Source organism: Chrysemys picta, chromosome 16 (assembly GCF_011386835.1).
Source record: "Chrysemys picta bellii isolate R12L10 chromosome 16, ASM1138683v2, whole genome shotgun sequence".
NCBI lineage: Eukaryota > Metazoa > Chordata > Testudines > Emydidae > Chrysemys > Chrysemys picta.
The window spans coordinates 28,674,231-28,687,979 of NC_088806.1; the positions used below are offsets into that span (position 1 = coordinate 28,674,231).

At 51.1% G+C, this 13,749-nt stretch overlaps 2 protein-coding genes and 1 long non-coding RNA gene across 6 annotated transcripts in view; 1 reads left to right on the forward strand and 2 right to left on the reverse strand.

The window, feature by feature from the left end:
- Nucleotides 1-84: 84 nt before the first annotated feature.
- On the reverse strand, nucleotides 85-6,085 carry LOC103306390 (centromere/kinetochore protein zw10 homolog). 3 transcript variants are annotated; one of them, XR_006174831.2, is made up of 3 exons: nucleotides 5,546-6,084; nucleotides 4,083-4,184; nucleotides 85-3,784 (listed from the first exon to the last, which is right to left on the reverse strand). XR_006174831.2 is itself a non-coding variant. In XM_042851855.2 (2 exons), the coding sequence occupies exons 1-2, from the start codon at nucleotides 5,627-5,629 to the stop codon at nucleotides 3,987-3,989; spliced, it is 282 nt and encodes a 93-aa protein (XP_042707789.1). In that variant the 5' UTR covers nucleotides 5,630-6,085; the 3' UTR covers nucleotides 3,948-3,986. The 3 variants fall into 3 exon arrangements, 1 of the variants encoding a protein (XP_042707789.1); XR_010593331.1 differs by having other exon boundaries at nucleotides 4,944-6,084; XM_042851855.2 differs by lacking the exon at nucleotides 85-3,784 and having other exon boundaries at nucleotides 3,948-4,184; nucleotides 5,546-6,085.
- Nucleotides 6,086-6,242: 157 nt separating this feature from the next.
- LOC135976101 (uncharacterized) lies at nucleotides 6,243-7,689 on the forward strand. The gene is made up of 2 exons (XR_010593336.1): nucleotides 6,243-6,722; nucleotides 7,368-7,689. It is a non-coding gene; the product is annotated as an uncharacterized LOC135976101 (long non-coding RNA).
- A 1,094-nt stretch (nucleotides 7,690-8,783) lies between these two features.
- LOC101940098 (G protein-activated inward rectifier potassium channel 4-like) overlaps nucleotides 8,784-13,749 on the reverse strand; it is a 28,704-nt gene continuing 23,738 nt past the window's right edge. For both annotated transcript variants that reach the window (XM_005291409.4, XM_065570652.1), the window contains exon 4: nucleotides 8,784-12,127. In XM_005291409.4, coding sequence (XP_005291466.2) covers nucleotides 11,760-12,127 — 368 coding nt within the window. In that variant the 3' untranslated portion in view covers nucleotides 8,784-11,759. The remainder of the gene's footprint in view (nucleotides 12,128-13,749) is intronic.

The window sequence follows — 13,749 nt, forward strand, 5'->3', positions numbered from 1 at the left end:
ATGCTGGGTAAGTACCCAAGCCACTGGACTACAGAGGGATCCATAGTAACGCCTCTGCCCAACTGCTCTTTGATGACAGCGACACAGCCTCCAGCGCTCTAGCTGTATAACCAGGACACATACCTGGGCTGCTGCAGCAGGTCACTCTTCCCGCACACCCCTTTCAGGGGGTGGCAGAAAGGCTGATTTAAACCAGCAGCTCTCACAGCCCGCAGGAGGAGCCCAACCACTGGTGTAGAGGGAGCCCAACTGCTCTTTGATGAAAGTGGCACAGCCTCAAGCTGCTACAAAGGGCAACCCACCTCCGACTAGCCCCTACGGCCCTGACTGGGGGTCACACCTGCAACAATGCAGAGCCCTATTTAAATCCCATCTCATCGGGCAGAGAGAAGGCAATTGAACCAGCGTCTACCCCACCCCGGTACCCAACGCTGCTTGCCAGCCACGGCCAGGAACCCCTCAGGGGACTAAACCGTTTCTTTTGCGCTTGTTCGGTACCTGCGAATGCCCCACCAAACAGCTGACGAGAGAGTGGGAAGGAGGCTGAGGCCTATCATGTAACCTTCAGCCTAGTGGTTAGGGGCCTCACCTTTGACTGTGGGAGGGGGCCCTGGCCTCATTTCAGCTTGGATGAGTCATGCTGAAGCGGGCGATGACAGAGCTCTATAAAAGGTGTGAAGTGACTAAGGATGTGTTAGTTACCCCTGCACGTAGCACACGAGTCGGGATGACCCGAGGACATGAATACCAAACATTAAACCAAACCAAAGGCAACGCGCGGTCAGCCTGTGGAGGTCGTTGCCAGTTGATGTGGTGACGGCCAAACTGTAAGTGGGGTCAAAAAGAATGAGCGAGTTTGTGGAGAATAGCTCCACCAACAGCTATTAGCCAAGACGGTCAGGGACGCAGCCCAGTGCGCCAGGCATCCCGAGACCTCAGGACTGCCAGACAGTGGGCGTGGCATAGCTCACTAGCTAATTGCCCTCTTCTGTTCATTGCCTTTGAAACATCTGCCACTGTGGAAAGAGAGGCGACTGGGCGACACAGCTCATTGGCTCGGACCCAGTCTGGTCGTTCCTACGATCTTAATTTCCCCCTTGCCTGCTGAGAAGGGCTTTGAAGAGGCCTCACCTATCGCCCGGGCAGTGCCCCAATCACTGGGTCCTGGGCTGCTCAATGGTGCCTGTTGAAGCTGTTCTACTTTATTTAAATAGCACTGGGGTGTGGTGAGGTGAAACAAGAGGCTCCCTCTACACCAGTGGTTGGGCTCCTCCTGCGGGCTGTGAGAGCTGCTGGTTTAAATCAGCCTTTCTGCCACCCCCTGAAAGGGGTGTGCGGGAAGAGTGACCTGCTGCAGCAGCCCAGGTATGTGTCCTGGTTATACAGCTAGAGCGCTGGAGGCTGTGTCGCTGTCATCAAAGAGCAGTTGGGCAGAGGCGTTACTATGAATCCCTCTGTAGTCCAGTGGCTTGGGTACTTACCCAGCATGTGGATGATGCAGGTTCAACTCCTTCCTCAGCTTGCTGAGAAGGGACTTGAAGAGCCATCTCCTGTCTCCAAGGTGAATGAACATGCAGCTGCTGGACTAAGAGGGGTGCTAGTTAGGACCTGGTGACGATGGCGTCTCATTTTTCTGCTGCAGTTGTTCCACTTTCATTACATATTCATTGGGAAGCAAGTCTCGCAACTAGCCCTGTGTGGCCTAGTGGTTTGGGGTTGTGGTCAGTTTGTGGGAGCTTAGGGTTCAAATCCCCTTTATGCTGGCTGAGACGGGATTTGAACCTCGATCTCTTACCTGGTAAGTGAATGCTCTAAGTGCTGGGCCAGGCAGTATTCTGCCCCGGGGGCTCCCTTGCTCTTTTCTGTTGAAGCCGCTGCACTTTCATTACATATTCATTGGGTCAAAACCCCAACAAGCAGCCTAGAGTGGTCTAGTGGTTGGGCTGTGTGCCCAGCGAGTGGAAGACTGGGGTTCAAATCTCCTTTATGCTGGTTGAAACGGGATTTGAACCTTGATCTCTTACCTGGCAAGTGAATGCTCTAAGTGCTGGGCTAGGAGGTATTCCAATGGGCTGGCTCCCTCAGTGTTTCCTATTGAAGGTGGGCCAATGTCATTAGGTAATTAAATAGTCACTGGGCCCCTCCTACATTGTGAGTCCATCTGTGGTACAGTGGTTTGGCCGCCTGCCTTTAGAAAAGGGCAGATGCCGGTTCAAATCCCCTTTATGCTCCCTGAGAAGGGATTTGCAGGTTGATTGCCAACCTCTCAACCGAATGGCCTAAGTGCCTGCCTAGGAGGTAGTGGGCTGAGGAGTCTCGCTCAGTCCTTTCTGTTGAAGGTAGGACCCATTCAGTAAATATTACATGAGAATTGGGCCAAGGGCTGTGTGTGAGTCCTGCTGTAGTGCTGTGGTTTGGGTACTCCCCCAAGAAGCAAAGAGGTGCTGGTTCAAATCCCTTCCCAGAGACGGGATGGGCGTCTCAATTTCTTACCGCTCAAGCCTTCCACTTTAACTATATATTAACCGGAGCAAGGGACCCTTTCAAGTCCCTCTATGGTACGGGGGTTAGGGTACTCGCTTGGATTGTGAGTGACCCTGGTTCAACTCCCCGCTCTGGGGGGACAGGAGGGCCTCTGAGGTGTGAGAGGAGACCCCTCCTAGCTGAGCAAGAGGCCTGTCACTGGGCCTCTTGCTCTTTTAATTAAAGGGGCTTTGCTGCTGAGCAGTAAAACCCCCTCTCTCTCTTGTCCACCATGATCAGGATACACGCCCAGGTTGTGGCAGACCCCAGGGCACTCCCCTGCTCTTTTGAGGGGTGTGAACTGGGGGCCGCCACCTCCTGGGGAGAGTCACTGGTGAGCGATCCCTGTCCGAATCCCCTCTCCGGCCCAAGAAGACAATGGCCTCTTGAGAAAGAGAGGGGGTTCGGACAAGGATGGCCCACCCTAAAGGACGGTCGCCGAGGAGGCAGGAAATCCCTGTGCAAATCCCTGCCGAACAAGCAGCTGGGGGATTTGAACCAGGATCTCCCACAACCCAGGCGAGTATCCTAACCACTGGACAAGAGAGTGAGGGTTGCTGCGAGGCTGGCCCAGAGCACATTTAACTAAAGTGGAAGAGCTTCAACCGGCAAGAGGAGAGCAAGCCCAGCCCTATTCCCCAAAGTGGAAGGCACAGGGACCACAGCAGACTTGAACCCCCATCTTTCACAGGCCAAGCCCATAGCCTAACCGCTGGGCTACCGAGAGACTCTGAGTAAAGTGCTGGCCTAAACAGCACTTAATTAAAGTGGAACAACTTCCACCGGCAAGAGAGATGAAACCCCCCATAGCTCAGGGGACGTGCAGGAAGATTCCATTTGACATCCATCCAACGTCCTTCTTAACACAAGCCGAGGGGAGATTTGAACGCCCCTTACGCACAGCCCAAGCATGGGGCTAATCCATTGCACGAGAGCAGGAGGACTGTAGCAGCCTTTGCCCAAACACTAGTTGTTTAATATGGATCAGCTGCAACAGGCAAAAGCAGCGAGGCTGCCCCTCACGCTACACCAGAGAACACACCTGGGCTGCTGGAGATGCCTCCTTAGAGGCCTTGGCAACAGGCAGGTTTGACGGCTCCCTCCGTCTTTTCAACTCATGCCGAGCCACTGTAACTACATATTAACTGGGACAAAGCTGCGTAGTGGGGATACATTTGTCCTGGACTCTTCTTTGCCTGGCATGTCACCCTGGGGATGGCTCTGCTCCTTCAGCCTGTCCCTTGCTTTGCTCCTAGTGGCTCTGTTTAAAGAACAGACAAAAAGCTGAATCAGTTCCCTGCTCTGGGACGGGAGATTCTCTCAGATCACAAGGGTGAATACTGTTGCTAATTTGGAAGCAAGAATAAAATCCTGTTACAGAAGGTTGGTTTGGGGGTTTTTTGGGTAAAGAATGTAAATGGAGGTCGATGGTCATCTCTGTCATAGAGACAGAAGAGTCATGATTATTTATTCACTATGGAGACCCAGGAAGAGGTCAGTGGAACAAAGTACAGAAACACTTTGCGATCTGAAGCCATTTTCCCAGCCTCCTTCCTCACCTCTTGCAGCTGTTTCAGCACACTCAGAACCAACGAGTCTCGCTCCAGCTGCTGCTTCAGTTCAGTAAATTCCACAATGGCCACGTTCAGATCTCGCCGGACCTAGAACAGCAGCACAGACATCAAGCCTTCAGCAGTTCATTTACAGTAACCGAAGGCTAGGAGAGCCATTTCTATTTCAAAAGTAACACCGACATGACAACACCAGCGTGCTGCCTGAAACGTACCTACCTCCCAAAGTTACAAACAACACCTACAGTTATTATAACGGAAACAAATTAGAAGGAAAAAAGGTTTTATTTCCCCAGTGTATTTACCTAGTGCAGGTGACAGAAATGTGTATATATTCAGTTTCTGTCTTTGAATGAAATTCCAGAGTGCCTTTAACAGTTCTCTACTTTTAAATGAGATAAATGTCAATGTGAACTTAGCCAAAAGTACAGTTTAACTATACATTTTAAAAGCTTCCATAGGCATGCAAGATCAATAGATGTGTTCCCCTTTTTAAAAAAAAGATCCCCAAACTGTTAAATAAAGAAACAAACAAACAATCTCTTGCACTGTTTGTACCTTAAATACTGCAGCACTAGGAACCCAAAGCTGAAATTGACTACAGACAAGTGTAACTGATGTCACTGATTGTTATTGTATACTCTGAGAAACATAAATTAAATACACAGCAACAAATAAACAGAGACAAGTAAAGTGGATGTTTAAGATTCTTTCACTTTTAACATAGCATAACTGGTATCAGATGTAAAAGTTATTTTCACATCGTATGATTTTTGAGTTGATCACTCTCCATTGGGAAGAAAAAATCCAGATTTATATCCCACCTGCATTAGAGCCTTTCTAACTTACCTTTCAAAGCCAGAGTGGCAAGGCAGAATTAGTCCAGGAGTATAAGGAGGCCACGGGAAGGACAGTCTTGCAATCAATATACAGAAAATCTGGGCTCAATTCCAAGCTCTGCACAGAATCTCCGTGCCATAGGACTCTTTGTTGCTTTTTACAGATCCAGACTAAGACGGCTACCCCTCGGATACTTAGCCAAGGTCATTCCACTTCTTTGTGCCACAGTTTCCCCATCAGCAAAATAAGAATGATTCCTCCCTATCTCAATGCGGTGAGGCTTAGAAGATAAATGCATTAATATACTCGAGGGGCTCCGAAACTACTGTGATGAGCACCACGGAAAACCATTCAGCTACATAATTACTGACTAAGCTACAGCCCGCCATATTTCTATCCCAGGTCTGATACATCATACATCGGTATGTTTCAGTCAAGGGCGCTCTTTATAAGAGGCGGCGATTCATCCTGGAATCCTTAGCCACGATCCTCCTCCCCTGCCTTCCTGGCCAGCATGCTCATGGCTGCACATCAGTGGAGTTGCACTGCTTTGGGATGATGCAGGATGAAAGCTGCTAGATACAGATAAAGTGAAACCGCTGCTGCGTCACCTCATTTTCGATCCTGGATTTCAGTAGGTCGATGTTGCCGGACAGACAGTCCACTTGTGACACCAAGTCCTCAGCGCTCTGCATGCTCGGGAGGAACTCGTACTTCGCCCTAGGTAGAAGGGATGGACTCAGGATCAGAAAAACAAACACCCATAGGGTTGCCAACTCGGACTGAAGCTATTCCGGGAGATATTTTTTCCCAACATGACGTCATGTCATGTTCTTAAAACAGCCTATTAAAACCTCCCGGGTTGCTTTCAATAGTCACCAAGAGATTGATGCCGATTGTGGGAGACTCCAGGCCAATCCTGGAGGGTTGGCAACCCTAAACACCCACAGACAGACACCCCAAGGCCGTGGCCACGGGGCCAAAGCCTCCCACTCCCATCGCAGCCCTCTCTGCAGCCCGACACGGTTGAGACGGGCCGAATGATTTCGCGGGTAGCGGGACAAAGCAAGTGGCTCCAAGGGAACGTCTCACAGGCCAGGGTGGGAGCAGCACAGACCCCCTCCCCCCCCCATCGCTGACACGCTGCACACACGAGCGGGACTCACTGGCCCAAAGCGCCCCACCCCCCAGCGCCTCCTGCACCGCCCCTGCGTTACCCGCCCCCTAACGCCTGGGGCCCCCCACGCCAGAGCCCGCCCCCCCACACACCCCACGCTCACACCCCGCCCCCCCGACAGCCTTTCTCACCCGCCTTAACGTACTGCCCCCCGCCCATGATCCCACCCCCCCGCCCCCAGCGCCCCCTCGGCCCGGGCCCCCGGATCCCCCGGCCCGAGGGGGACGGGGCAGCCCTGGGCACCCAGCGCCCGGCCACCCCCTCCTCAGCGGCCCGCCACCGCGCGGCACCACGGGAAAGTGAGTCCGCCCGCCCCCTCCTGCGAGACTCCTATTCTCACGAACGTGTCTGAGGAGGCCCGGTCGGGACTCCAACTCCCAGAGTGCTGCACGCAGGGCGGGCCTACGAGCTGCGACGTGGGACAAACCTATTTCGAACGTCTTGCTGTTTCCCCGCCATTCTATTGGTCCGCAGCCGCCGAGCGCGTGAACGAGCTCCCCGTCTGATTGGTCCGCTGCCGCGGGGCGGGGAATATAAACCGGGACCCCCAGACCTGCTGCCTCTCGGCCAGGGGGACCCGGGGGCTGCCGCTGGGCCGCGCAGCGAAGGCGGTAAGTGGGGCGGACGGGGGAGGGGCCCGGGCCGGGGGTGCCGCGGGCCAGCTGGGGCTAGAACGCCGGAGCCGCCCAGAGGCTGCGGGGAGGGGGGGGCTCGGGAGAAGGATGGGGGGGGGCTCGAGCAGGGGGGCTGGGCAGGGGCGGGGGGGCTGGTGCCGGAGCGGGGATTGGGGGCTGGCTCTCGGGCAGGGGGGTTGGGCAGGGGCGGGGGGGCTGGTGCCGGAGCGGGGATTGGGGGCTGGCTCTCGGGCAGGGGGGTTGGGCAGGTGCGGCGTGGGGGGGCAGAGGGGCTGGCTCTCGGGCAGGGGGGAGCTGGGCTGGTGCCATATGAGGGGAAGGGGGGGCTTCCTCTAGTGCCTGCTGGGAGGTGGCCGCTGCAAAGGGGAAAGGCCCCTTTGGAGGCTTGTGAAAAGCTGTCTGTGAGGGGGGAGCGCTTTGCACCTGCTCCAGAGGCTGCCCCCAGCCAGGTCTACTCCTGCTTTGCACCCGAGACACCCTCACTCACCTGTCTTCTCTGCAGGAGGGGTCAGTGACCTGAATGTTTGCTTCCTTTCCTCTTGCCTGAAAGCTTATGCTCTAATAAATTTGTTAGTCTCTAAGGTGCCACAAGTACTCCTGTTCTTCTTTTTGCGGATACAGACTAACACGGCTGCTACTCTGAAACCTGGAGGGGATTGGCTCTCCTGGGAGATCTCCATGGGAAATGTATCTGACTTACTGTGTGACCTTCCAGACAAACTTTACTTTCCTGTCAATTTCTCACTTTGTTCCAAAAAGCAAAAACAAGGAATAAATAGTTTTGAAGGGTCTTAGCTTTTCCCATAAAAGCTTCCACTTAAACACAAGTGTTGGATTTTTCTGTTGGGGAGACGGGGTGGAAGAGAAGCTTGTAGCAAAACTTCCAACCTGGGACAGTGGTGGTTCTCCCATTGCTTATGAGGTTCTGAGTTGGAGGTTTTGGTGCTTGATTTAAAATCCCTCCCAGCTGCTTGGCCAACCTCCCTGAGAACACTGTCCCCCTGGATCTCCAGCAAGGGTCAGGGAAGCCATGTTCTGAGACATCAAACTCTAGAGCAGATATCCTCTGACTGCAGCTTGCAAGTAGCTCTTTAATTTGTCTCCTGCAGCTCTTTGCAGCACCTATTACAACAGTGATTTAATCACTCAGGATGCTTTTCTTATATTAATTTGCACAAAGCCATTGATGTTGCTGTGAACATATAAAACTAAAGCTTTCCCATGTCATAATGTTTAAATATAAATCTGTAGTAAATGAAACAATTAATTCACACCACTGGGGCATGTTTGGGATAATGATTGCTAATGTGGCTTCTGAACCACTCAGGTCTGAGTATTGCTGCTCTAGAGTTAAACTTTTGAGGCTATGGGTATACCCTACAAGTGAAGGATGTAGGATTCTCCACAGGTAACCTTTACATGCTGGTTCCCCTCAGCCTCTAGGAGAGAACTGTGCCATGGGCTGTTGAGATGCCAGGGATGGGGTGGGGGAGACTTGCCAGAGCAGTGTAGCTGGAGAGACTTGGCTGGTGGCTCCAGTAAATGGACCTTCCCAAAGTCAGACTGGATTACACCTAATTAAACATGAGGCTGCAGGAGTTGGAAGCCTCAGGGCTGAACTGATTTCTGTGATCAAACAGAGGTAGATCTACTGCAGCTCTTTAAACAGCTGCAAAGCTCTCTACCAAAGTGATCTCCTAGGATAACAAGAGCTGTTCTCCCTCTCCCACCTGCTCTGGTGTTTGTGATATAGCTACAATTAAATATCTGCTCTTCACAGCAGACACTTTATGGTTTATCCCCCACCATTGTAGCAACAAACACCCTGTTTGGGTGCAGTATAAATGACTATCCCTTTTGGATTTCTGGGGGAGAGTTCAGTATTTTTCTTGTAAGTGGCTAAGCCTGTACTGTTCTTTCCTTTCTGCTTGCACAAAGCCACCAGCATCTAAGGAAACTACACTGCTAGCCTCTAAACTCAAAGGGCTGCCTGCACCATGCTTATTAACACAGCTGTCTAGTAGGATTCAGGGGGGCAAGCTGCAAGAGGCCTGTACCTCAGTAATCCAAAACTATGATGGCTTAGAGCTAAGGCCCATGTGAACTGCCAGCAGTGGCCTGGTCCTCTGCAGAACAGGCCCTGCACCCTTGTGGTAAAGATAGAAATATAGGTAACATTCACCTTTTTTCAGACTGACCTCTGGGAGGTGAAGCAACACAGCTGTAGAGGAAAAGTTTGCATTTTAACCTGCTGCTGTCCTCAGCTGCTCCCACACACAATAGGAGCTAATCCATTAACCAGTGTGAAATAATGTGATGACCATTCCCAGTTAATTTGTTCCTTTTGTCTTCTCCTTCCATAACTACACTGGAGGTGTTGCTTGTAGTAACGATTAGCCCTTCTAAGCCTGTGATTCTATACCTGGATGCAAAAATGGGTTTGTAAACTGCCTTTCAAAAGTAGTGAGGCCTACCATGTCTTTAACCTGCATTTTATCTGCTCCCCTACACTTCTATCAGTAAAGCAATAATACACAGCTGGTGGGAGTATATTATTCAGGTGGAGTGGGAGCTGAATAGGGGATTAGCTAAAGAGAGCCAGCTGACCACTGGCTAGACTCTGCACAGATTGTAGCTGTATCACAGACTGGCAATTCTTTTCCTGTAGACTTCAGTACAATTAAATACTAAAAACAGCTCAAAGTAAACCTGGGATCAGTGAGTGGTAGATGGGGTTCTTTTTGACTGATTGCATAATATTTGATCTAATCACAACAAGGAACATATGACTGAGAATACCCTTTGCAATCATTTTATGAAATAGCAGCAAAGGAAACAGATTAACCCACTTTCCATGCTCTGTTATGTGACTGCAGGGAACTCTCCTGAGAACAGCTGTCAGTTTCCCTCCTCTGCATTTCTGCTTTGCAATGGATGCGGGAGAGGCAGAGAGTTAATCTGGACAGCTACCCGTGACCCTGCTGCGTTTACCAGACTGAGTGTGCAGAGAGGCCAAGTATCTCAGACTGGACAAGCAGTAGCAGGCAAGCCCAGCTGCTTTGCCTTCCCACACTGCTTGGAGGGGGAAGTCACCAGTGTTAATGCTGCAGTCAGCCGTCTTTCTCACATGCTTTGGGCGTGTAAGATTTTATCAGCAGGTATCTTTGTCTCCCCTGAACTTTCATTAAATAACTGGTAGGAGAATCTCCCATCCCTGTATTCTAGCAGCAGGATCGCCCCCAGCTGAAGAACAGTCTACAGCCCTAGCTGCAAAGCAATAGACAAAGTTGGGCAGCTCATGGCCTTCCCTGTTGGCTTTATACATTTGGCCTGAACAGCCAGATTGTTAATAAACAAGATGAAAAATATAACCTCATTCCCATGGATAATATAAGATCAAGGAGCTGCAGAGGCTGGTGGCAGATGGAAGGGGCAATACAGATGAATTTGCTCCTTTTTAATTCACTGGAGGGGGAAAATCCTGTTGCTATTAATAGATGGAGGGAAAGGCTAGAAGATGCTTCCCATGGATCTTTGAGTTTGGGAGTTGAGGTTGTGCACAGAGTTGATCACAAGCAAATTCACAATGCTAGTGAAAGGTGTCAGATTGTAGTGCGGGAGCCTAACAGGTTCTGGTTATTCCTAGAATGCTGCACCATGCACAGCAGCTACAGAAGCACTTCTCCTCCCCCCCCACAAGGACCTTCAGGTGTGCCCCGTCTGTGCCCCAGCCTGTTCACCCCTAAGCATGGGAGTGAGGGATCACCAGCCCCATCCTCCAAGCTCTTTACACACCTAATTCCTGTTAATTTCAGTGGGAGTTAGATGCCTAATATTTTCGAGCACCTGGGCTCAGATCTGAAACAATATCCAACTGGTAAAAGGCTCCCGTTCCCATTCTCAGCCCCCTGCACAGGCAGTGGCCCTGTAGACTGGGCAGGAACCCGCCCGCATATGCAAACACATACATGCCCAGTGCCTATACTCACCCACAAAATGCTGCTCTCTATGGGTTTGAGAGATTTTAATCACCCGCTGAATTTTTTTGTTTTTCCATGACCTTATTACAAAAGATTTAGCAAAAATAATTCCACTTAGCTGCAGCTCGACCTGGAGACGCGGGATGTGTTGAGAGGGTGGGGACAGCGGTCAGAGGACACAGGGAAGGAGTGGGGAGGGATACACCGTACAGAGAGAGAGTTCCATATGGCACTGTCAGTAGGAGACACTTCCACGTGAGTGCCCGAGCTGTGTCTGGGGGAAGCACCAGCTCCGGGTACCTACAGTCCATGAAGGACATGGCATGGTGGCAGGAGAATGTATGAAACCAAAAGGGCTGCACAAACCCTAAAGTGCCTGATGTGGACATAATGGGAACCAGAGACTGTGGAGAGGGGTTCCCAGCCCCCCTCCAAGCGGCACTCCCTGGGATGTCTGAAGGTGGGATTGTTAATTCTTGTGTCATGTGACCCACACCCACCCAGGGGGGCTCTCTGTCACTCTCTGCTACAGCCCTTGAGCTAGCAGAGCTGGTCATTTAGCACAGGCCGTAAGATCTACAGGTCTCAAGTTGATCTCTGCTGCTTATGGCCTACCCCAGGGTAGCACCTTATACGCACAGGGAAGGTGACATTTCCTCCACATAACAGTCAATGGCTGATGAGCCTCCTGGCTGTGTGGCCCAAGCCCTTGTTCCACATTTCCCTGGTCCCTTACCCCAGCCTGGAGTAGGGAGCTACAGGGGTCTTTAACCCCACCACCTCCTCCATAGGAAGGTAGCATCAACTGCCCGAATTGGAGAAAGAGAGAGCACAATGGCTCCACCACAGAGCTCACTGGTGAAGACCTCAATGCACGCTCAGGTTGGCCGGAGAGCAGCAGTGCATCTTTCCCTTTGCCTCTCCCCCCGCTTGCACCAGGGACATCTCCGGATGCAAAGCAGCAGCACTTGTACTTGGGGCAGACAAGTGGCTGCACTGGGGTGTCTCCTGTCACTCTGTGTTGGGGAGGAGCTCAGACACCGATCTGGCTCTGGAACTCGGCACTCATTTCCTCCTCTGTGATGTTGGGGATGCCCAGCCTGGCCAGGGTTTCCTCACTGGGACCCTCATCCTGCAGGACATCGTTCAGCTCGGCTGAGAAGCAGGGATGCACCAGGTGGTCCCAGTACAAGCTCAGGGTGGACTGGTCCTGACGTTCCATCTCCTTCAGTTCGTACATCTCCTTAGCGCTGGCTGCTGGGGTCTGCACCTCAAATGTCTTCTCAAACCTGCTGTAGTCTACTCGAAAGGCTCCTTTCTCCAGGGTCATGCAGGGCTCGAACCGATATCCCCAAAGGATCTCGTCCTCTATGTAAGAGGTCCGGGCTTGACATGTCATTCCTACAGTGAGAGAGAAGCACATGCAGTCAGGACCATTAATTGGGCAGGTTGTATTGCAAAAGGGGATACAGAATGGATTCATGGGCAGAAGATAACTGCTGACTAATGGGGTCAGGAGGTAACTTTGCCTGGGGACAGGTCAACCCATAGCTGCAGGGTTTCTTGCACCTTCCTCTGAGTCAGCTGGTACTGGTGAGTGTTAGACTCAGGATACGGGACTAGGTTAAACCCTGGATCTGAACAACCTGGCAATTCCCATGTGCCTGGTCAGCCGCTGAAGGGTAAGTCTCCTGTGCTGAATGGGTATTTGCGCAGTTACTGAGGCACGTGAAATGGATATTTAGGTTCAGACAAGCACAGTTGTGGGAGCCAGATAAATACCTGTATTAGAAAGGAGCAGACCGTGCTAATCTGGGCACCAAAACCAGGACATTTAACCTAGACTGGACAATATACTGATAAATATACAATAAGAACCCAGTCCTGTGCTGGTTCCCAGGGCTATGGACTAGATGAAACCAAATCTGTCTGTGATTCTAGGCCAGCAGGGCTCTCTTCTCAGCTCAAAGTTTGACCTATCCTAGGATTGCTGTCTGACTCACGTAGACTGACGGTAGCTATTTAGTTTTCCATATACATGTTTGTCTCCCCAATGTTTCACCATGAAACAAGGCTAGAAAGAACTCTATCTGGAGGCTAGACTGTAGGGAACAATTGTGCACTGGTCCCTGGTAGCGACTAGATCAGTTACACACTGGGAGGAGCTTTGGGGAATGCCTGATCAATACTGTGTCTCCAGATTGCAAGGGGTGATTTCCCTGCCCCTGATAGAGGTAGCAAGGAACTAGGTCTGCAAATGGTTCTATTGTCCCTGCTAGAGAAGATTCATCCCGGGGCCTCAAAATAATACTTGTGAAGCACCAATATTTTTGCCTTTGGAATGGGCCAAACTGCTTTATAAGGCAGCAGGTTTTCCCAAACTTGCCCTCTGGGGGAGGAGACACCCAGGTCCCTCAACCGCCCCATCCCCATCTTGCACAAGTTTGAACACTGGATGGGAACTGGCAGCTCATGTTTTTAAATCACCATTTTTCTGACTCTAGGAAAGCCAAAGCCCAAGAGCTAAAGACCAGCAGAGGGAGCCCAAATCCGCTGACAATCTATTCGGGAGCAATGAAGGATAGTACAGCGAGGGCAGCAGAGTGAGATTGAGAAAGGGTGTGTGCTCCATGAGAAGTGTGTGCATGTGAGAGAGAGAGAGAGTGGGAAGAGGTGGAGAACTGATAAAGAACAAAAAGCAAGGGTTTTTAAAAGGGATGGGGGGAGGGGAAATGAAGCTTAACCCATCAAAATGAAAATTTCATATCAAGCAGCTGGGTACCATGGCATTAAATCATCCATCCACAAACCTGTAATTAACACAATTCCAATGTCACCAATCCCAAGTCAGCCCCTTCTTCTCCCCTCGCCCCCCCAGAAAAGAAAAAAAGAACACGAGATGGGCTTAAAAATAAAGAGATTTTTAAAAATAACCAATTTCTGGATTGTTCAAGTTGTCTTCTGGGTATGGAATCTCTAGGGTGCACAATTTCAAGCTTTTCTCCACAACCATGAGGGCTAAA

Coding starts and splice junctions, on each gene's coding strand:
- LOC103306390 (XM_042851855.2), bottom strand. CDS start 5,629: ATGCAGAGCGCTGAGGACTTGGTGTCACAAGTGGACTGTCTGTCCGGC. Junction 4,185..5,545: donor AATCCAGGATCGAAAATGAG/GTGACGCAGCAG, acceptor CTGCTGTTCTAG/GTCCGGCGAGATCTGAACGT.